The sequence below is a fragment of the Cotesia glomerata genome, unplaced genomic scaffold (assembly GCF_020080835.1).
Source record: "Cotesia glomerata isolate CgM1 unplaced genomic scaffold, MPM_Cglom_v2.3 scaffold_101, whole genome shotgun sequence".
NCBI classification, from domain to species: domain Eukaryota; kingdom Metazoa; phylum Arthropoda; class Insecta; order Hymenoptera; family Braconidae; genus Cotesia; species Cotesia glomerata.
The window spans coordinates 1,388-25,000 of NW_025401344.1; the positions used below are offsets into that span (position 1 = coordinate 1,388).

At 33.0% G+C, this 23,613-nt stretch overlaps 5 protein-coding genes and 1 long non-coding RNA gene across 9 annotated transcripts; 1 reads left to right on the forward strand and 5 right to left on the reverse strand.

Annotated features, from left to right (window-relative positions):
* Nucleotides 1–538: 538 nt before the first annotated feature.
* Nucleotides 539–1,731, reverse strand: LOC123273516. The gene is made up of 2 exons (XR_006511323.1): nucleotides 1,172–1,731; nucleotides 539–1,060 (listed from the first exon to the last, which is right to left on the reverse strand). It is a non-coding gene; the product is annotated as an uncharacterized LOC123273516 (long non-coding RNA).
* Nucleotides 1,732–2,306: 575 nt separating this feature from the next.
* LOC123273522 (V-type proton ATPase subunit G) lies at nucleotides 2,307–3,995 on the reverse strand. Its single transcript, XM_044740926.1, has 3 exons — nucleotides 3,856–3,995; nucleotides 3,378–3,478; nucleotides 2,307–3,298 (listed from the first exon to the last, which is right to left on the reverse strand). Exons 1-3 carry the CDS (start codon nucleotides 3,935–3,937, stop codon nucleotides 3,125–3,127), a joined length of 357 nt encoding a protein of 118 aa, XP_044596861.1. The 5' UTR covers nucleotides 3,938–3,995; the 3' UTR covers nucleotides 2,307–3,124.
* On the reverse strand, nucleotides 3,857–7,184 carry LOC123273520 (protein LTV1 homolog). Its single transcript, XM_044740925.1, has 6 exons — nucleotides 6,981–7,184; nucleotides 6,146–6,892; nucleotides 5,939–6,067; nucleotides 4,899–5,087; nucleotides 4,566–4,820; nucleotides 3,857–4,488 (listed from the first exon to the last, which is right to left on the reverse strand). The coding sequence occupies exons 1-6, from the start codon at nucleotides 6,981–6,983 to the stop codon at nucleotides 4,366–4,368; spliced, it is 1,446 nt and encodes a 481-aa protein (XP_044596860.1). The 5' UTR covers nucleotides 6,984–7,184; the 3' UTR covers nucleotides 3,857–4,365.
* Nucleotides 7,185–7,316: 132 nt separating this feature from the next.
* On the forward strand, nucleotides 7,317–11,033 carry LOC123273519 (amyloid protein-binding protein 2). 3 transcript variants are annotated; one of them, XM_044740922.1, is made up of 6 exons: nucleotides 7,317–7,542; nucleotides 7,921–8,117; nucleotides 8,382–8,495; nucleotides 8,999–10,096; nucleotides 10,168–10,333; nucleotides 10,415–11,033. In XM_044740922.1, exons 2-6 carry the CDS (start codon nucleotides 7,953–7,955, stop codon nucleotides 10,642–10,644), a joined length of 1,773 nt encoding a protein of 590 aa, XP_044596857.1. In that variant the 5' UTR covers nucleotides 7,317–7,542; nucleotides 7,921–7,952; the 3' UTR covers nucleotides 10,645–11,033. The 3 variants fall into 3 exon arrangements, with proteins under 3 accessions (XP_044596857.1, XP_044596858.1, XP_044596859.1); XM_044740923.1 differs by having other exon boundaries at nucleotides 7,319–7,447; nucleotides 7,904–8,117; XM_044740924.1 differs by having other exon boundaries at nucleotides 7,319–7,447.
* Nucleotides 11,034–11,223: 190 nt separating this feature from the next.
* Nucleotides 11,224–14,995, reverse strand: LOC123273518 (rab GTPase-binding effector protein 1). The gene is made up of 7 exons (XM_044740921.1): nucleotides 14,633–14,995; nucleotides 14,373–14,480; nucleotides 13,845–14,290; nucleotides 12,687–13,192; nucleotides 12,197–12,596; nucleotides 12,006–12,116; nucleotides 11,224–11,922 (listed from the first exon to the last, which is right to left on the reverse strand). The coding sequence occupies exons 1-7, from the start codon at nucleotides 14,679–14,681 to the stop codon at nucleotides 11,755–11,757; spliced, it is 1,788 nt and encodes a 595-aa protein (XP_044596856.1). The 5' UTR covers nucleotides 14,682–14,995; the 3' UTR covers nucleotides 11,224–11,754.
* Nucleotides 14,996–17,161: 2,166 nt separating this feature from the next.
* On the reverse strand, nucleotides 17,162–23,556 carry LOC123273517 (mucin-17-like; the record flags this gene model as incomplete). Of its 2 annotated transcripts, none has more annotated exon segments than XM_044740919.1 (7): nucleotides 17,162–17,681; nucleotides 18,128–18,253; nucleotides 18,330–18,426; nucleotides 18,975–20,063; nucleotides 21,301–23,221; nucleotides 23,299–23,388; nucleotides 23,482–23,556. In XM_044740919.1, coding segments are annotated over 7 exon segments (3,850 nt in total), but the record flags the coding sequence as incomplete, so codon positions are not given.
* Nucleotides 23,557–23,613: the final 57 nt, after the last annotated feature.

Here is a 23,613-nt window from a genome sequence, read left to right on the forward strand (position 1 = left end):
TTTGTCAGTATATAATGTACATTATAAATATGTGATGTTTAGTATAGCATTACATAAAGGTTATTAAAATGTTCAATAAACAAATGGACGTTGAGTAATAGTTAGTTTATGCTGAATTTACGGTTCCGTTATTTGTTTACAGTTCACTTGAATCAATAGTGTTTTTTAACATATTTGCCAAACATCGTACTTGACCTATATCGTCACAGGGATATCGACAAATTTAATCTACTGGATGTCTAAAAATAAAAAAACTTATATCTATATACATGATACACGATGTTGATTTTGTTTCCACTATGATTAACAATAAAAAACAGATTTTTTACCCCAAAGCTAATTGTTTACTCGCTGGAATAAAGCCTCATCAAATAAAATACTTGTATGTGTATATATAAATAAATATAATAGATATATTATTTAAAAATGTGTTATTTACCTTCTCCAAACATTCACGACCTATAGCCCGAGGATCCACCTGTACCTCCAGGATCACCGAGTTCGCTTGACTCACGAGACACCACATCGTTTTTTCTTCTTTTATTAATTGACAACAATTGTATTATAATTTTACTTTTATTTCTTCAGCACTCGCGGTTCCGTCACTGGTCACGTACCCTGATTATTAACAATGCTCGAATATAAATAAATAAAAAAATAAAATAAAATAATTGAACATAAATAAAAAAACTAACAAATTTTCTTTGAAAAAACCGAACAAGTGATAACGATGTTGATAAGATCGGCTTAAATAAAAATAAAAACACACTCGGCACACCCGGACAATAACTTTTTCTCGGAGCTTTTAATCCTCCGGATTCGCGGCTTTTTGCAGCTACTCAAAAAATTATTATTCTTTGTCATAACAGTTAGGAATAACAGCAACTAGCAGAAGTACCACCAGGTTAAAGAGATCCGTTGAGCATGGCTGTCAGTGATGTTTCCTGGTAGTCGGTTGCTACGTGCAGGACCAACGTGATGATGCGCGTACTAAATTTATTATCCGTCAGCCTCTTGATCTCTTCAGCTTCTTCCATTTCTCAGTACGTCTTATCGAGCACTGTCAACACAAATAATACCGAAAATTATTACTATCTCACAAAAAAACAAAAGAGCAATTATATTAGCAATTAATTATCGGTAAATATATAAATATATAAATATAACGAACCTGGATTACTGTTACTGTTACTGTTGTTGTACTTCAGCGTTGTATTATTGAATGGCGCTGGTGCGGTTGGTTCCGTAGTGCGGACCGCCGACGTCTGTGAACCCAACGCGAATTGTGTACGACGGGAGACATAAATGTACGATTACGAGTAGTGGAGACCCAGTGGAGAGCAGACCGAGAGAGAAAAAGAAAGAGAGAGAGAGAGAGAGAGAGAAAGAGAGCGGTTGAGGCGCAACCGAGCTAAACCAGAGCCAACATTAGGGGAATCACGAACTCACCAGCTGATCACCACTCCCACCACCATCTTTTTCTCTTTCATTTTATTATTTTCACCCCTTTATTTCTTCCTCCATGTTTCCTACGTACGTTTCTCCGTGCCCGTGCTCCGAAGCTACGTCGACGTCGTCGTCGTCGTCCTCATCCTCACGTCTCCACTTCTCCGTGCTCCCACTCTTCACTCTCGCACTCTGACCAATCAGCTGCCGATTTTACGAATAAAAAATATATATACAGACGTATTATTATTATTACAGACACTTTTTATTGTTACGTCTTCGTCATCATTGGAAATTGCCGCGCGCATGCGCAGCGCGGAAACTTTCAAACAATAAAATTAACCAACTTGTTACGTAATTCATAAGCTAATTTATTATTACTTGACTACTTAAATACTAAAGAAAAATATATATATTCGTCCCAAAATATATTATAGAGAAGAATTGTAGAATTTTTAAATAATACTAAAGTTAGCCGACGTTTTTGACTTTTTGATTTTTTTTAATTTATTAAATTAGAACTAAAAAATATTTTTAAAAAATTGCATTTATAGTTTTTCAAGTTTTCTACAAATGAATTTTTTTTTTATTTTTTTTTGTAATAATTTTTTCAATAAAAAAAAATTCTTAAAGTTTTTAGATGTCGGTTAACTTAATTTTCATAATTTTTAGTGACACTGAAATTGAAAGACGTGTGATAATTTTTTTAACAAATAATTGTAGCTAGAAAAATTCCATTTTTAGAAGTTTTAAAAAATTCTAAATGCAATTTTTTCTAAACAATTTTTTAGTTATTTTATTTTTCAAGAAAAATAAAAGATTTATCAAGTGTCTGATAATTTTAAAAATGAATAAAACGATTTTGGTGTTTTTTTTAACATTTATTTTCGACGCTAATACTGTACAGGCTGATAGTAAGTTTAGTTACTTGTTTTGAAGTTAGATTTAATAATTGGAAGAAAAATAAAATACAAGCGGAAATAAATGTGATACATAATAATTTCACAACTAATAATAATTAATTACTCAGTATAATGTCGTAAGAGTCTCAAGATAATTTGGAGCTGACAAGAGACTCTCAAGAGATTGTACATAATAATATTTATGATAATAATCCTCGATGTTACAGAAAAAAATAATGGAATGAAGCCTAGCAACAATAATCTAATACATGATTTTAATAGCCACCACCTTTAAAACAGTTTTAATTATTATAATATTATTATTTGGTAAATGTGTGAGGTAAGTACACCTAGGCCTTGGTGTACCAAACTGACACATTTTTTAAATAATTAATATTAATATTATTATACATTGTTGATTGATAGTGCTGCAGTAATGCTCAAACTGTTACTTAAATATTAAATACATAAGCTGTGCAAACAACAGTGGTTATATCTGGATACTTGTTATTATTGTCATAACGACTCGGATAAATATTCTAAAAGTTTGAGTATCACTGTCTACATCTACGTTAGTATATAATTGTTATCATAACATATATTATTTGTTTGTTCAAATACATTTAAACGATATACTTTTTCGAAAGATACATTGAGACATTTACACTTACATAATATTGATAGATTTGTATAATTTTTTAATAGCAATCATAACTATTTTAATATGTTAATATAGATTTTATTTTATTTTCGTATATCGACTGCATTTTGGCAGCTTAGGCTTCAATGCGATAATTGCGGTGCAATTCGGGCTTGATGTCGTACACCAACTCCAGAATTTTCTGGATTACCGCATCCTTGTGAGTCGATAATTGACTGTTCATTTCTTCTATTTTTAATTTGGTGTCTGCGTCAATACGAGCTGCTACACCTTCTTTGGAGCCCATGTGCTGCAGAAAACCAACCAATTTAATAATTAATTATCTACCAGAGATATTGATAGAAAAAAAAATGTAATAAAAATAGTACCTTGGCTTCAAATTCTTTGAACTGTTTCTCACGTTCCTGCCTGTACTTTTCAATCTCATCCTGAGCTTCTTCTTTAGCCTGCTTCAACCTACGTGCTTTACCTAAAATAACAAAACAAATATTACTTGAATTAACAAATAGAAAGCTCAGTTTATAATTATAACATTTATTCCTGAATTCAAATAAAACTCAAGGTTAGTCCCAACCTGAAAATATTAGCTCCCAATTAATAAAAAAAAAAAAAAAATAAAATAATAATAAGTAGCTCACGAATGATAAAATCAATAAATAATTGTTGATGTAAATAAATAATTATTTGTGCTGACAATTAATAAGATATGCCCACACCCAAATTGCATTCGTAGACAGTGTTGATGATTTTGATGAAAAGGCACTCCCACAAGTCACACGTATCATTGAATTTACGATTAGAGTTAATTGTACAATTTAAATAGACAAAATGTTTTAAATAACTTACGTTTTCGGGCCTCGGTAACTTTATCAGCTGCTTTCTTCTCAGCAGCTAAAAGCTGCTGGATACCTTGCGTCTGGCTGGCCATTTTTCACCACTATTAATGATTGAATAAAATTTTGAGCAGTTTACGTGAAACTAATCACAAATCGATCATATGACTGCTACAATTTCTGGCGAGCTTCGTCTCACGGTGGTGGCGCTGTTTCTTATTTTAACTCACGTGGTCTCACATACACACATACATACATATATATATTGCGTTGTATACAAGTATGTGACGTCTAAGTATGTACAGTGCGTACCAAATACACGAATGTACTTCCAAGTACAATGTAATTGACATGTAACAATTCAGCCAATCAATTTTATGGTGTTTATTAAATAATGACAATTTAGTTTTATTCTCTCAATATTTCTTTATTCTTCTTGTATAAAAGTTTTCATCATTATTATTTTACTTTTAATATAATATATATTACTAATTAATTATAAGAAATAAAAAATTATTTATTTTTACACGTGTATCGTGTTTGGAGCTGTGAAATTATTACGTTTATTATTTAATAATATTTTTTCTTGACATTTCTTCTCTTCTTTGAATGCCAGTTTATTTTCTTTGCGCTCTTCTCTACGTAGCTACAAAAAAAAATAAATTAAATTAACTACCCAGCTCTCAACTTATTAATTATTGAATAAAAAAGAAAAAAAAATACCTTTCGATACAACTTCAATTGCCTATGACGTTCTTTCCTCTGATCAGAAGTTTCATTCTTCACCCTCGTACTGATCTCACTGTAATAACTTTTCTGAGTCTCGGCGATCGATCTTGCAGCAGCAGACGGATTTCTCTCGTCCTCGTTTCCCAGACTTAATAGAGCTAAATTTTTTGCTGTCAGTTTTCCAGGCTGCTCACCCAATATACCTTTGGGTATTCCCGTACGTTTATTTATTTCTATTTTCCTCTCCCTCTGTAATGATAAATATTAAATAAATATAGTTCTTGGATGATTTATCGAATACAAATTCTGATTAAAAAATGAAAATACCTTAAGTTTAGGTTCTTCCAGCAATTTAGGATGATTGTAAAGGTTACTGTGAATAGACAGGATACTTTCACAGTCCCATTTATTTCTTATACGTTCGTCTACTTCGACGTGTTCTAGTTCTTCGTCAGCGTCTGAGTATGCTTCAATTATTTTCAAACGATCTTTCATTAACTCTGAAATGCTTACCGTCTAAAAAATTAAATATTATCTATATTATTGAGAGAATAAGAATAATTTTGTGTCCAGGATAGTCATATGATAGAATCCATTTTTTTTTACTGAAATTTAGTGTCATTGCAAAGGTCTTGACTTAAATTAGTGCCTTTTCAAGATTTCATATCATTCTCACCGATAGTCAATTTATTATGATAAGTATTTAGGCTGCATTCGAAAATGCTCTATAGAGACATAATTAAAAAATGACCTTGTATCTTGTGAACTATTGACATTTTTTAAGATATAAGCTCACCCTGACAATACACTCATCGAGACCTTTCATTTGAGTACCCACACTAATTTTTCATATATTTTATATATTTCACAAATACCACATATATAAAATATATCAAAAATACCATGTGTGTACTCAAATGAAAGCTCTTGATGAGTGTAACATCGAAATGAGTTTATATCTTCAAAAATTTCAATAATTAAGAAATGACCTTGTATCTTGTGTACGATTGACATTTTTTAAGATATAAGCTCATTCCGATGTTACACTCATCAAGACCTTTCATTTGACTACCCACATCAATTTTTCATATATTTTATATATTTATATATATGTATATATGAAAAATATATCAAAATGCATATGGGTACTCAAATGAAAGCTCTTGATGAGTGTAACATCGGGATGAGCTTATATCTTTAAAAACGTCAATATTTAAGAAAGTACATTGCAATTTATCAAAAGTCATTATTTAATAAAGCAAAATTTTATTCATCTATAGTTCACAAGTCACATAGTGACTGCAAGGTTGCTAGTATTAATTAATCAACTTTTTAAAATTATTAAAATTTAATCTATCAATACTTACAGATTCTTGCTGTTGTTTTTGAAAGTCCTTAGCTACTTGTAATATATAATCTGAATTATCTTCAACATGTCCTTCAATTTCTTCACCATCCAGTGCTCCAATTTGTTCTTCATCATAAGCTGAGTACATCTATTAAAAACGGCTCAATTAATTACTCAGTACTTTTTTATTACAAAAAAAAAATGAGTAATTTTTCTTTAGTTTTACCTTTTCAAATTTTTCATCAACAAGCGTCAACTGATCATTTCTTCTCATGACACTACTGCTCATGGAATACTCAGTGAATCTTGATTTAGTTTCTTCTTCTTCAAACTGATACCGAGGACCATCTAAGCTACCAACTTCATCTCTCTCTTCTTCAGAAATATCAAAGAGTCCCGAAGAAGCATCCGAATCATACTCACCCTCATCTTCCTCATCGAATTCACCTTCAGCGTTAGCCAACTGCATGAAATCATCCTCTAGCTGATTATCAGGATCATCATAGTCAAAGTCATCGTCCATAGCAGCTACCACATCAGGATCAAAGTCCAGCCTTGGTCCCGAAACAGGCGCAGCTTTATTCAAAAGCCCAACTTTCTCCTCCACAGAAGAAGCGAATACCGACGAGGGTAAATTTATTTTGGGTGGTTCCTTATCATCTTTTTTTTTATTGCTATTGCTCGGCTCATCCACTCGTTCCCACTCGACTGACAACTTATTACCATCCTTTAAGTGTTGCAAGTAGTCATAGTCGTCATCAAAAAATATCCCGTACTTTTCCTGCTCTTCTTTTTTCTTCTGTTTAAGATTTTTTTTCGCCGGATCCTTATCGTGTTTTTCAGAATCAACTGGAACCAAAACACGCTGCGGAGCATTCTCGTCAGTAATTAGCGGATCTTGCTGGGATCGGTGGACCAAGTGGAACGTCACTGAGTTGTCTTTCTCAATAAATTTTCTTACTTTTCCCTTCGGCTGAAAAATTAAAGTCAAGTCAATAATTGGAGATACTAATATAAATATAACCTAAAAAATGTGTGTCTCACGTGGATCCAGTACTCACCATTTTTCCTAGATTTGCAGATTATATTAAACAGAATTAATACTTGCTTTAAAAAATTTATTTAGTAATTTAAATAATCACAAAAATTTATTTGACCATATGTACATCAACTGTAAAATGTATTAAATTATTTCTAGTTTTCAGTGCAATAATAAATGTCCGATAGTATATAAGGGACTGGATATGGCAGGCAGCTGTGATATGTGATAGCTGGTGGATAAAGTGTCTAGCGAAGTCTAGCGGCTGGGTTGACAACCACGCGGATGACTCGATTCAATAAAATATGGCTATTCTGGAATCATATATAGTGTGGAATTTAGCAAAGTGGTGTAGTAGTTTACGTGTAGAGTGTCGTGGAGTCGTCTTAATGTCGACAACAGATAGATACACCACAAAGAGTTGAACAAGAATACATACAAAGCCAATTGTCATTACAAGTGTTAACTGTTTATATTATTATAAAAAAGGTGGCACATTAATACAATTAATTAATCTGGGATTTTCACATTTAAATAAATCTTTTTTTTTTTTTATTGTAACTGAACAGTAATCACCTATATACGTAAGCTACAATTCAACAAACAGATTAAATGACATTTAAGGCACATATCGGCTACATAACAGCAGCAACAGCAGTTGTGTTATGTTGCTGCTGATGTAGTTACACGATATTACAACAGTTTAGTATCTTATATCATCATCATCTTCATCATCTTCATCATCATCATCATCAACTCGAAAATTATTTCTATTATTATTATTATTATTATTATTATTATTATTATTATTATTATTATTATTATTATTGATACTGGTTGTATTGGTGGCTGCGGTTGTTGTTATTGTTGAAGGATCAGCGATTGATCATTATTATCATTATTATTAATATTGTTATTATTACGTTACTATTATTGTTATTATTGGTGGTGGTGATTGACAGCGATAATACATATACAAGGCAATACAAGTAAAATGGCTGATGAACATAAACCGCAAGCTGATGCTACAGATACTGGCTCATCTTCAACAAAAACACTCTACGAATTAAGTGTTTGTCGTGTTGCAGACAGATTTACAAACTTGAAAAAATATCTTATTTGTTTACCCGAGAATATTCTCTTCGATGTTTACTATGAGGTAACAGAATCTCATTACTTATTATTACTTCTTTGATTTAAATATCATTAAATATTAAAAATCAAACATTTTTTTTTTTTTTTTTTTCATGTTTTGAGTTTGACGTTTTCCATTTTTCTTCACGCTTCAAGATTAATAAAGAAGCGTAGTTGTTTTTTATTGCATTATTTATTTTTAAATTAATATATTTATTTTACTATTGTTGATACTTAATAATAGTGTTAATGATAGCGATTACTCACTCACAATTTATTGTTGTTTCAGTTGTATAAAAAAAATAAATTATGTCTACTGGGAGCCGAGTTCAGCAATTTAGATACCTTTTCAAAGATGCTAAGGGTCAGAAACAAAAGGATTCAATTATTTCAAGTTTTTCAGGTATTATTATTATTAATTATTGGTATTAAATATTTGTATTATTTTATCTATTAATAATTATCTAAAAAAGAAACACAGTCAATTTTATTTGTATTATAATTAAACTGTCCTTGAAAAAAAATGTATACATGAAAAAATTATTTATAACGTCAAAGCTCTAGTAAATGACTTTAGATATCATTTATTTACTCGACAGTTTATAAAATGTCATTATAAATTATCCGGTTGGTATAGTTAATTATTATATTAATAAAATAAAATAATAATTATTGATTAAAAAAGTAAATGTTAATGTACGATACTGATTGAACCTGATAACTGAATTTTTGAGTTAATAAATTGATTTTTTTTTTTTAAATAAATAATTTTATCACACTCATAACTGAAGATAAAATACTTAAAGCCATTTCACAAATAGATAATATAAAGTTGACTGATGTTTCAATACAATAGTTTTAAAATTTATAACAAATAAATTGCTGACAAAAAATAATATTTAAAAGGCCCTGATGGATCACGGAACAAAAATTGACAACGAATTGGCAATTAGTTACAATGTATGCTGCTTAGAAATAAAGAAAAAATCAAACTGCCAAGCGAACATAATAGATCTCGGACTTAAACTCGGAAGTTTTTTGAGCGACGCTGGATGGTACGCAGAAAGTACAAAAGTTTTATTATCCTGCAGAGATTTATGTATCAGCGAGAGCGAAACATCAGAGAACTGGTGTCGTACGTTGGACTGTTGTCATAAATTACTTCGAGCCCAAGCAGCTTACTGTGCATTCAAAGATGCTGCAGAGACACACGAGCTGGCACTATATACAATTAAAAAATTACAGGACGCTGGTTATAAAGATTTCAATCACGCAGCTCTTTACGCAGAATTCAGTGTATTTTTTTTTATGAGAAGTGAGTATAATCAGGCTTACGGGTGGAGTGTCGCGGCATTGAAAGAATTAAAACCAACATTACCGCCACGTATTACAATAGACGTGTTACGTCAGGCTGCTAAATCATGCGTTGTTAAGCGGGAGTTTAAAAAAGCCGGTTTGCTAATACGTCAGGCGGTATATCTGGCACGAGAAGTATTTGACAAAAATCATCCGAAATTCTGTGATGTTCTTATAGACTACGGGTTTCATTTATTAAATTTTGATAGCATTACAAATAGTGTTCATGTTTATCAAAATGCTCTGCAAATACGAGAACAAATATTTGGACGCACTAATTTACATGTCGCTATTGCTCACGAAGACTTGGCGTACGCGCTCTACGTACGTGAGTACAGTTCTGGTAGATTTACAAAGGCGCGCGAACACGTCGAGAGAGCTATTGACATAATGGAAAAACTTTTACCGTACGAACACTTGATGTTGGCCAGCGCGAAGCGTGTCAAGGCGCTGATATTGGAAGAAATAGCGCTCGATAACGAGCAGGACAATGGTGCGACGTCGAATAAAGATTTGTTACTGGAATCCGAGTACCTGCATCTCTCAGCTTTACGTCTTGCCCAGACGGCTTTCGGGGAGCGAAATGTACAAACGGCTAAGCATTACGGAAATTTAGGTCGGCTCTATCAAAGCATGAGTCGATTTCAGGTAATTTTTAAATTAAATAATTTTTACACTTATTAAATTTACACTTATTGATTATTTGTTTGTGTTATTAGGAAGCTGAAGAGATGCATTTAAAAGCCATAAGCATAAAGGAAGAACTACTGGGCTCAAACGACTACGAAGTTGGATTAAGCATCGGACATTTGGCTTCGCTCTATAATTTTCATATGGATCGTTATCGTGACGCGGAAAAACTCTACTACCGCAGCATTGCCATTAGTATGTATTTGGATTTTTCATCATTATTTAAATTTTTCATCCAGAAATATATCAAATGTTTATTTTTTTAATTGTTTGCAGATCTTAAGTTATTCGGTAAGAGTTACAGCGGACTGGAATACGATTACCGGGGTTTATTGCACGTGTATGAAAAATTACACGAGTACGACAAACTTTTGGAGTACAGAGATACTTTAATTTGTTGGCATGACTTGAGAAAACAGTACAATCAGTCCGAACACTCGCCGATTGATTTAAACGAATGTCCTCAACCCATTGAAAATGTGATAAAAACATTTTTTTCGATGTAATTTATTTTACATAAATACGTATATATTTTTTTCGGCGTTGAGAGAAAAAAAAAACTATTAATTGTAATGACTTTATTTTATGAAGACGTTGATCTGTATTCAGATCCCTCTTCAATCACTAAAATAATATCCAATTAAAGCTATATTAGTCGGAATTTTTTGGAGTTTAGTTCATTTAGTAAATGATGTAAAAACGGATTTTTTTTTTCTATGAATCCATTGTTACATAATCATGTAAGCAATTTTTAGATCACAAATAATGATAATGCAATATTGACAAATCTATAAGCGCGAATTTTAAAACTAAAGACGTTTTATTAACAAAAGATCAGTGAATAATGATATATCAAACAGTTTTTTTTATACAATACTAGTGATATTCCAAATATTAAAAAAAAAAAAACACAATCGTTAATATATAAAACAACTAGATATACCAAAATCTGTGTATCCACATTAAGCATGTTAAAAAAAAAACAACAAATTAAAACAATATGTACAGAGATAATATCCGTTAAATATTATCAATACATCACAATAGTTTATATAAAAAGGAAACTTGATAAAGTACACGAAATCTTTTAAATAAATGTGTTGATTATTTACGTTTTCATAAATACATATTTATAGTAATATTATCATAAAACCATTTTAACGAGGGTAATAAAAGTAAATTTAACGAAAAAAAAAATTCACGAGGCTGATATAATAATAATAATAATAAATAAAGTGAAATTACATTCAAAAGCATTAATATTTTCATAAATTTACATCAAACGTTACATATTATTTATGTACAACAATAAATTATATTTTTTTTTATATTTATTTTATTTTTTTATAATTTTAATTCAAGATAAATTTGAACTCCAGAACATTTTAAATTGTAAAATATAATTCATCTGTTTGAAAACTTTAATTTTTATTCAAGAGATAAATATTTTTAAAACATGATCATTAAATTCATTAAAGAAATTGTTTTAGTAATTTAGTGTGACGAAATTGTCGCACTAAATATTTTATTGCACGCTTTACTTTGCTGTTTTAATTATTCATTATAATTATTAATTAATTAATTTCATCGGGGAATCCTAAATAAATAAAATTTAATTAATCTGGTGTATGTGGAGGTTGTTGACTAAAGTATGGCGCGGTATGTGGAACAAGTAACGTGTGGCAAACACCGCAAACTCGGGAAGGTCTTTGCTTCGGGCCGCTGTTTACAACATGAGATAAACAAGCTTGACAAAATATATGACCGCAGTGTCGACAGTGCACCTATATATCAGATAACACAAAAACCAATTAAAAAATTATAATTAAACACACTAATAAAGATTAAGTATTATCTTTTTAATTACTTTTTTCTTTCCAAGCGAAAAAACGGTATGACACGTCGGGCATTCATCAACATCTTCTTCGTGTTGCCACCTCACTTCACTACCAGATTCCCGTATCTTTTCTAATTGAACCTATTCAATAAATAAACAATCACAATAATAATTTCAACAATAACCACTAATTACTAATCAATAGTCCAATCAACAATTACCTGAAGCGACTGGGACAGTCGAACAAAATCTTTCTGTACCTCCCCACTTGTCTCTAATACTTGCTGAAGGCTGGTTACCCGTTGTCTTAATTCAACGATTGTCGTATCAGCTTCTTTCCTCGCGACTAAAGCTTCCCTCAATGAATTTTCTAATCTCTCTATTTTTTCGTCTTTTTCAGCAATCATTTGTTCCCGTAGCAAATTCAACTCGTACTGCATAGTAGCTTCTTTTTCCTGCGCAACTTCTTGAGCTACTCTTGCAATAATCAAATCTTCGTGAGCTCTCAGTAAACTCATATGTAGTTCTTCAACAGTATTTGGCATATTTATGTTCTCACTTTGCAGCTGTTGGGAATGTTTACTATGTTTACCTACAAGTACTTCATTTTCTCTCTGTAATCTGCACAAAAATATATTTTATTTTTTATATAAATAAATTTTTGATTCAACCAAGTATTAAATAGAAAAAAAAAAAAAAAAAAATACTTACTCTATTAAATGCCTCTGAACTTCTTCTCTCCCACGAGTCAATTTAGCTAGTTCTTCACCGACACCCTGATGCATTTGCCTAAACTGCATCTTTAACTCCTGTAGAGTTTGCTGAGCCTGCAGCGAAGCTGAAGTCAGCTCGGTGACTTTGATTTTGTGCTCTTCTTTTTTCTCATTCCACTTTTCCTCCATTCCTTTGCGAAACTCCACCTCTTTTATCAGTTCTTCTCGCTGTGCCTGCAGCATTCTATCAGTTTCAGCCAATTGTTTTTCCAATTCCTTAGCTGTCGTCTGAATTTTAACCAATTGAGCTTCATAATTTACACACATATCACACGTAGCTTCACCCTGGTCTCCGTCTAGTTTCTTTGGTTGCAACAGCGGCTGAGGTAACTCTTTAAATTTCTGCAATTCATCATCCGTTGATCTAAGTTTTTCTTTCAACGCTTTTATTTCTTCTTCCAGCGGTACAACCAGTGACCTCAGTACCTCAGCATCTTCTTGCGCCTAAAAAGTAGAAAAAATTCTCAAGCAAATTTTATACTAATAAATGGAGAGCTGGTTTTTTTGTCCGGTTATACTGCAAAAACTACAGAAACGATCGGAATAATAATTATACCATAAGATGCAGCGTATTTAGGAGAAAATTTTAGTGTATGATAGGTTGGTGATTACTTATCTGGAGCCTATATTTTTTTGACTTAAAAATAATGAATTTTTATTATAACTAAATTTATTCCATTCGATTGTCATTTGTTTAAAATAAATTTTTTAATTCTATTGGTTATGTTTATATACTAGGCAGATTTCTTCACTTATGAGACCTGCAATTTATTTAACTGAAACTTTCAACGCTCATTACAAATTTTTTTTTTTCAAATTATTTATTATTAATTTTTGTAAGAAAGACACGGGAATGTTAAGGTGATTGCACATTAAAAGTTACAATGAATATTAGCAAGAATAATTATATAGATAAAAGATGCATGTCAATTTGATAGAATTGAGAATCTGTGCAAGTAAAAACAATACTCTAATTGAATTTCAAGTCTAGATCTAAAAATGTAATTCTATAAAGCGCCCAGCGGAGCGGGCGAGTAATAGCTAGTATATAATAAATAATTTCCAATTACTTTAAATTAAACTAAAATATACATACATATTTTTTGACCTTCTTCATATTTTCTTCAATATTATCTGAACCCAGAGACAGCGAGTCAGCTCCCAGTTGGGAGACAACTTTTCTCGCGAGAGTTTTCGTGACATGCGATAGTGATATCTGAGGACCGTCTACTGGCAAATCTTTAGACATCTGTAATTTAAGGAACGAATTTTCTTCCTCTATTTTCGAAATGTGAGCACGAAGCTTGGCAACTTCCATTTCTAATTGTTCTCGCGTGCACGCTGACTCTTCCATCGTGTCCTGAATAACCTGCTGGAGTGACGCTATCTCTTCTTGAGCTTTATGGGACTCTACGTCAATGTCATTCTCTAATCTGATATTCGCCACGACCAGCTGGCTCTTGGATTCATCCAACTCGTGCTTTAATTTAACTAATTCATCCTGCAGTTCTAAATTCTCCTTGGATCGTTTCTTCAGTTCCTCTGCAATATTAAGTAATTAAGTATTAATAATTTAATCCAACCCAGACCATTAGTATATTTTATATTAATTATTTAAGCCCACCTTCTTTTTGCAGAAATAATTCTTTCATTTTAGCTCGCTGGACATTGAATTCTTCTCGCAGGTGAGAATTTTCTGATTGCAACCTCTCCAGTTTTGTTTGTAAGTCAACTAGGAAAAAATATTCATTTAATTATTATTTGTTATTAAATCATGGGGTAATTAGCATCAATAACACTAATAGTAGGTTAAATACAACTTGTCAGTGCTAATGAATAATGACAATAAACTGACAAACAAATTTATAAATAATTTTAATTTACCTTCTGAATTTTCCACAACCGTATTATTATCCTCTGGATTGGTCTCCATCGTTTAATAATTTGAATAATTGTAATTAAATAAATAAAATGGACACATATGATGAATCACTAGCAGTACACTACAACCTTAAACACTGAGGATGGATAAATAATGTGTTAACCCGGCTATAACCTTGTCAGGTTTATTATTCGTTGTTGTATTTGACAATATTGTTGGCGCATTATACTGGTTATATATATCAATGAAAGATTAATTATTATTATTATAATTCTGATCGATCCACATGTAATTCATATACTTATTGCACACTTTTTATTAAAATTCGATTCTTTTTTATTCACATCTAAATACGGAGAAGATAATTAAGAAGTGTCTCTTTACCGAGTGCTGGCTGAGTTTATATTGTAGAACTTTTTCACAGTAGTTTTAATTATTGCCAGTTGACGCTAGAGGCACTTTCTTTCAACAATCAAGGTGCTTATTTAAGAAAAATTCAACGGCAGTAAATAGAATTGGGAAAGAGCAAGTGAATTACAACTATATTTCTCAAGTTAAAAAATTTTGTGAAATAATGAGATTAAAATTAGCTGTCACTTGACAATTTTTTAATTTTATTTAACAATCAAATTTGTTCCGAAAAATTATTTTTAAAAAATTGATTTTTAATTTTTTTTAAATTCTACATGTCAATTTTTTTTCTCATTTTTCTTTTTGCCATAATTTGTTTGTTAAAAATATTCTTAAAATTGTCAAATATCTGCTGAATTAATTTTAATTGTGAAATGTGAAAATCAGGAGATTTTTTTTCATTAATTGAATTATAACAAAAAAAATATTTTTTTAAAATTGCACTTATAGTTTTTTAAATCTTCTGTGTGGAGAATTTTTCTTTAATGAGACAATTTCTAAAAATTGTCAGATGCTAATTTCTATTTTATTATATAAAAGCTTCAGGTGTTATTTTTCTGGAGTTATTTAATATAAAAATTTAAGAAATGACATCTGTCAGCTTGAACATCATTCCATTTAGTTCTATGTATGACACTTGAAAATTTTCGATTGGACAAATGTCTAATGAACTACACTGTTTAAATCAGTGTCAGTAGTAGACAATTTGTTCATTGAAAAAAGTTCAAATGAGCATTTTTCCTCAATTTAAAAATTGTCAATTGATTTAACTTTTTGCTACATACTTGATTGAAGAAATCTCAAATGTATATGAATTCTGTTTCAAACATTGTCAAGGAAGAAAACTTACTTGAAACTTTGATAGATGTTCGAAATCTTTTAAATACCACCACGGACAGTCATTTAAATAATAATTCAAAACTATGTATTTTATACTTTTAAAATTTAGTTTTTGTTGTATTAGACTGGACAGCCAATAAACTAAGAAATATAAAGTATGTATTTTATGTTATTACATTAACAGGCGAGACCATCTTTTTCTCGCTTTGCTCTCACAGAGTTCAGCGGAACTATCTCTGTCGCACTGCCAACAGCAGAGCAATTGCAGTTTCGATTGGTTTCACGAAACGAATGAAATTTTTGAAAAAAACGCTTTGTGGTGAAATAGTTTATTAAATTATCTATTATCTCTAAAAACGTTTTTTCAAAATTTCCATTCGTTTCGCTAAGCCAGGAAGATTTAAACGATGAAAAGGTCACCAGGACAAGCAGTGTAGTAAAGTTGTTTTATGATGATCTGCACACGGAATTACAATTCCTTTCTGCTACAACTCATGAATATGAAGCACGTAGTGAAGAAATATTTTAATGATTCACAATCAGTTGATGATAATTTAATGATTGAACTGTTAAATATTTTCAGAGTTAAGAGCTTCCCAAGTTGAAAAAATTAACTTAAATGAACTTAACTGCTATGTTAAAATAATTGATTTAAGCTCATCTAAGTTCATTTTTTCGACTCGGGTTATTTTGAAAATCGGAGATGGAGCGAAGAGTTGTCTAACAAAAAGTTACTTTGGAATAGAGTCAACCAAGCAGAAGATTCCATGGATATCCTTTACCAAGGTCTCAGCAATATCTATTGACAAATTAATATCTATCTATTAACTAATGCGATAGCTGGAATTAATTAACATTAACTGACAGTAAAAGCCCCAAAATACTTTAATAGTATAAAGTAACTTATTTTGGTGAAACAATAACTGAAAAAAATGTTGGAAAAAAAAAAAGAACTGAATTGCATCTTACTTATTATTTTAAAAAAACATCTTTGAAAAAAAGGGTTGCAAATAATTCCAACAAAACGAAAATTTTATTTTGAAAATTTAATGAAATTAAGTCTTACAATTATTTACAAAATAATTATTGTTATATATACAACGATGAATATATTTGATACACATACATTTAAATGATAATATCACGACACTGTGCTTAAAAAGTAATATACATATGGCTACAGTTTCAATGATCATATTGCGTTAAATTTGAAATCATAAACTATATCAAAAATAGTTATTTTTTTAATCAGCGATCAGCAAGTAATACCTTTAACAATCTTTTATCTATATCGTAAGTAATTACTTTATTATAAAAATTATTATCATAAGTAATAAATGAAAAAAAATTATGTAGATTCGTTGCAACCAAGACCAGCGGACCAGTTGCAAATGCCACCGACCGGATCAAAAGACAGTTTCTTCGGGCAGGTGTACTCCGTAGCGATGACCTGGCCACCAACCATCTTGGCACAGGTGATGAATTTTTTGCACGATGTGGGATGTGCGAAAGTTCCTTGGTCTAGACAACCAATAGTCCCGCGGGCTGTCACGTAAATTTTGTCCCGGAGCTCGGGACCTATTGACAGACGGACTTCCTCGTCGACGTAGTAGTCGTAGTCAATGATCGCCGGATGTCTCGGCCGCTGTGTCGTCGTCTTTACGGGTCTTTCACTCTTGGGCTTTTGTCTCCGCCTAGCTGGCGTAGTAGTTCTGGCCGTGGTGAATATTGACGGCTCAGTAGCGTCTTCGTCGACGCTATCTCTCACATCTCTCAACCTCGAAGCTATTTTTTCATTACCTGGCCGTAATCCGTAAAAATATCTTTATGTTTATGAATTTAATGTCTTGGTGATTCAACGAAAAATGATTTATGATTATGACCACTGAGTGTTATTTTAGAAAAAATTATTAAATGATGCATTAATATTATACTATTAAGTCAATAGAAGTAGAAGAAGAAGAAGTAGTAGTGGTAGTAGAAGAGTAATGATGAAGATAAATCTGCCCATTGCAGACTTTGATTGGGTAACTTGGTGAATTTGTTAGTTCAATGATGTAACCACCTTGGACTATATCGAGCTGAGGGAGAAACCAGTAGTTATTAATTACAGTCATTGTGACACCATTAGAAAGAATGCTGAAGAAACCACAAGTGAGAATTTTTTATTTTATTAGACACATATACTCTGATTCAAAAGAAATTATTTACGTAACCAATGAGCTGATGGCTAATGTTCAACATACCTAGTCGAGGTGAAGAAGTTTCTGTCGGTGGGTCTGCTACCAATACTTCAAGCTCTTGCGCACGACTACTTTGGTCGTAATCTGACTTGACTTTACTGGAATATCTTCTTTCCGAGTTTGTTCCATCTAGTTGATGATTTATTTATTAGTATTTATTTATCTCTAGTAAATGATCAATGAAGAAATTAATTACTAAATTTACCTTGAGTTTTATTTCTGGAATTTTTAAGCCGGTTTTGAACTTCTAGCCGCGTTCCAGGCTTCCTTAAAAAGTTACTTGAACTGCGCACCGGATTGGCCTATTGATAATTTTATTTGTTTAGAAACTTTAAGAGAAAGTTTAGATTTTAATAAATATGTATTTTTTTTTTAGAATTAAATGGAGAAATTCAAATTAGATAAAAAAAAGATTTATAGAAATTGAACACAAAAGCGTTAATAAGACTTAAATATTAAAATTAAGCCGGTGAAGAATAGAATGAAGCACAGTTATCATCATAATAATCGATGATCGCTTGAAGCATATTCTCACAATAATTACAATAATGATAGGCTACAGATATACAAGATTGTTATTTCCCCGTAAAAGTCCATGTCAACGGAGTTTGTTCACGTCAACACTATTTGTGTATTTATATATTTATACTATACATATTTTTGAGGCGTTAGAATGTAGTCTTGATTGCTGATGTTTGTTAGAATCCTCAGCCCGTGAGAAAAAACATCTCGAGTTATTATACATATTTATATATTATAAATTCAATATTGTTTCAGAGTAGAAGGCGTTTAGAAGGCAGACCCATAGCAGCATAAATATAAACGTCAGCGACTTTCGATAATGACTGACCTCTCCAACGGTGAGTAACTTCCCAGTCTTATTGAGCTTGTCATCAGTATTTGTCGGAGGGACCACCGACTTGCCCGTGACCACAGTGTCCTGAAATTGGCTTTCCGAGAGACTCTGGTCCTCGACCAGCAAAGACCTAGGCCGTTTTCGGATCACCCTTTTCTTCCAGTTGTTCTGCGACGCATCTGGCGCTGCTGTGATTTTACTTTCTTGAGAATCAAACTGACGATCTTGCCTAGAAGGATCAGCTATTGATTCATCCACTCGACGGCGACGAACTGTTATCTGTTTTATTGATTTCAGAGCTCTTTCAGTTTCAGAAGAAATCGTCGTGTGCTCAGTGGTCGGAGGTAGAGTTGTTACTTCGTTAATTGCTACTGTTGTACTAACTATTTCCGAGGTTGTGTTATTAACTGTTGCATCTACAGGACTAATTGTCGAAGAATTAACTTCTATTTCTGAAGTTGTTTCACTAAAATCACTAGTGGATGAAGTAGACAGAGAAAGTTCTACAGAAATGGTAGATTGAGTTGATAAGTTTGAAGAATCAGTCGTCGATTCTGGTGAATCAGTCGACTGGGTGCTTGATAGAACAGTTGATGGCTCTGAAGAGTCACTTGATGGCGTAGTTGATTGAGATGTATTGAGACTTTTGGTGATGAAGAACCCTCGTACACTCGAAGGATTTTCTTGGATTGTAGTTGGCGTTTCAGTGGTCAAAGTTGAATCTGTAAAACTAGTTGTAGTTGTAAGATTGTCCTTGTCAATATCATTATTTTCGTCTTCTTGCGGCTGATTGACCACTTGAATTCTCAGGATATTACTGTGGGAAACCAAAGAATTTAAAATACTCTGCGGGAGATGAAGGACAGCTAGTTGATCAGCAAGTTCCTGACTATTTTCGTCACTGAGTATTCTGACAGAAACTGGAATGCCCTGAAAATGATCACTATCTGTCTCATAACTATCAGAATTAACTATTTCTTCATCAACATCATCATCACCATCATAAACATGATCAACGCTTTGACTTAGTAATTCATGATTGATTAAATTCTTGAGAGTTGGAAGATCTTGAGCCGGACTGATCTGAAAACACGTTGTTTAATGGTTATATCATTTTATAACAATAGTGTTTTCAAAGCTAGCGTTTGATTGTCTCATATCTTTGTTGTAATAGTGTAAGCAGACAGAGAAGACAGAAGAGAAAGACTACAGGACTTTCGACGTTTAGAGTCGAGCTAAAGTCGCTGGCAAAGCATTAACATCTAATAGAGTTTTAATTATCCTTTGGTCATGGTCATGGTTTCTTTAAATGTTTATGAATAGCTTGTTTATGATTTTGTAAATGTACACTTATGAATACTTATCTGATGACTAAAAATTATAAATAAATCAGGTATGTTATTTATAAATATAAACTATATACTTTTAATGAAAAGTTTCATCAAAGCTGAAGTTTATTTTTATTTTTGTTTATTAGATTATTGAACACCGACTCAATGGCGATTGTCGACGACTCAACAGTCGATTCGGTTGTGAAAAACCGCGGCCGCCTTGCGAATTCTATTTCGATAGGCAGCGTTGACTTCTCAAGAGTCTTTTCAGTCGACTCATTTATGTGATTATTTATCAAATTACGAGGCTCGTCTGAGAACTGAATTTTCAGTGGTGATTGCTGTTGCTGTTGCTGTTGCTGTTGTTGGTCGAGTGCGTTAAGTGGATTGTCAATTGGAAATTTTGTCATGGACGTCTGTGAAGAGTATTTAGTCTTAATGAGAATAATCTGTCGTTCGGTCGTCCCAGATTCGACGACCGAGGTAACCAGTCTGGTGACCTGTGGTTTTGTCAACGGCGTCGTGTGTTCAAGCTCCAATGAATTATCATCATCAATTGATGACTTAGTGGTTGCTTTTGTTTGCGACTGGTGTTTTCTGAGAATAGCGTCGGCGATGTAGTCGAATTTTTTCGACGGTACTAGAGTTTCAGTGACAGATGCATCTGTAGTTGTTGAGGAGCTGGTGCGTTTTAAGTATGATCTATTTTTAGTGTTTAAGCTCTGCCAGAAATTAGCTATTAAATTAGGTTTGTCTTGTGTTGCAGATGAAGAAGGCTGTGGTGATGATGTTTTAGATGACTCGGCAATCTCGTCCTTTATCTCAGAGTTAACTCGAGTCTGACGAGGTTCCCCAGGTTTTTCAGTGGATCTCTGAGGAGACGAGTCATCGATTGCTGGTGTTGTGTCTGGTTGTTGTGAGCTGGGTGTAATGGTCTGAGGAGCAAATGTCGTGTAATGCTTCCAAAAGTTATCTGTGTCGACACTTACCGAAGAAGTCTTAACGTCTGTCACTGTGTTGAATTTGTTATCTTCGTCGTTTTCAAACGACTCAGTACTAGAGGATGTCGATGAGGGAAGGGGTCGTCTGCGAACAAACAAATTCTTCCGACGTTTCGAGGGAGCGAAGCTAGAAGTAGGCACTTCTGTTGTACTTTTAGGAAAACCAAATCGTCTAATTGGCGTAGTAGATGGTGCGGAATAATCTACAGGTCGCTTGCGAACGAATTTTCTTCTTACAAATCTAGTGTTTGCTTTTTCAGTTGTAGAAGGCGCGACTGTTGTAGTAACTACCGTCGTAATTTCCGAATAATCATCAGTTGTCATAGAACTGACGGTAGTTGTTTCCGCATCAATTTCATTGCTGATCAATGTGGTGTTTTCTTCAGAAGAAATAACAGTCGTGGTTTCCATATCTGTTGTAGTGTACTGTGTATCCATAGCGACTGTAGTAGCTTCAACCGTTGAATTCTCTTGATCATTCAAAGTAAAAGACTCTGTAGTTGTAATAACTTCGTTGTTTTCAACGTAGCTCCCAGAAGTGGTTGTCAGATTTTCTTCCTCAGAAACAGGTCCTAAGCGCCTTATTATTTTGCGCCGTCGTTTGAGAATATCTTCAGAGGAATTACCGTCCGAAACCGGTCGCTTTCTCAGCAGCACCTTTTTCTTTGTTTGTTTCTGTTCACCTTCACTTTCCTCGGCATCTACCGTTGTCTGAGTTGAATAGTCTGCGGTCGTGTACTTAGTGAAAGGGTCGGGAGAAGTTATTAATGTCGTCGATTCGGTTGCTGAGTCGAGATCCTGTTTTGAAGTTTCATTTTCAGGCGTAGTAAATTCAATGGCATTCAGAGAGTCGTTTTGATAGTCGGCAAGTTTCAAGATTTTAAGATTTGTTATTTTTTCAGAGCCTTCATTGGTGTTTGATCCCAACCTGGAGTAATTTAAAACTGGCTCTTGGACACTCTGGGGCACTATTCTAAAGATTGGACTGTCTGTGACTGGAGTAGTCGGTCGTCGTCTTCGGTTATTATTGCTCTGAGTAGTAGAATCAGGAATGGGAGTGGTAGGTCTTCCTCGTCTGCGCTGACTAGTTGGTCTGCTCTCAGCGGGCGTCGATTCAGAAACTGCTGGAGTCGTAGTCGTAGTCGTAGTGGGCCTGGTTCGTCTTCGCGCCGAAAATTCGTTAGAACTTGGCGATTCGGAGACATTTGGCGGCTGGGTAGAAAATCGAGAGCCTCCTCGCCGTATTACGAATCTCGATCTACTGCTGCTCACCGGTTTGGGCTTGACATTTTCACTCACATTATCATCAGAAACTTCGGCATCAAGATGATTTTGATTTTCGATGGTCAACTCGTTTGGTCTCGACCTTGTTCTTGTTCTCGCAAAGTTTCTCGTCGGTCTAGTACTCACCTTAACTCTAGATTGGTCTGTCGATGAAGCGACCGTCGGTGATGCTGTAGTAGTCGTCGGCCGTCCGCGTCTTGGGAAGCCGAAGGGTCGTGGTTGTGACACAGCCGTTGTGCGGGATGGTTGAGTGGCTCTGGTTGTCGGCTGAGTTGTGATTGGAATTTCAGTGACCAAATTTTCCACCTCTTCAACTGTTGATTCTGCAAGAGGCAAATGAGTGGTGCTGATTGTTGCTTTTGATCCTGATATTACTTCTGTAGCTGTTGATGGTTGTTTGCTTGTCTCAGCAACTGGTGTCGATGAAAACTCAATTGTAGAGACAGGTAACGTGGAAAAAGCTAATGTTTCTGAAATTAGTTCTATTCCTTCTTGATTAATTGCCGGAGTTGTCGGGTTTACAATCTCCGTTGTAGTTTTTTCACTGGGTTTAATGCTCTCGGTGAAAGCTGTTGATTCATCTGTTCTTAAAGTGGTACTTCTGAATCGTTGAGTGTTAGTATACCTATAAATATGGTCAATTTGATTACTTGAGATACTTCAAATGAAAAAAAAAAAAAATTTTATTATCATTTTTTTTACCTATTTTTTGGGACCACTGTCTCTTTTTCTGTTTCGTCATTTGATGATGAAATAACTGGTCTCTGGCGAGAGAAGCTTTCATTTTCAGTTCTAAAACATATTAAATATTTCATTTAATTTTTATCCACTAAACAAAGTAAAAAATAATAATAATAATAATAATTAATTGCTAATTTTTTATACTTGTCTGAATTTTCTTGTGAAAATTTCGCTTCTTTTTCCGCAGCCTCGTCTCTAACATCTACATCATTTTCATACCTATATAAAAAAAAGTCACAGAATAGAATTACCGTTTTTCATCCAATTATTTTTTTG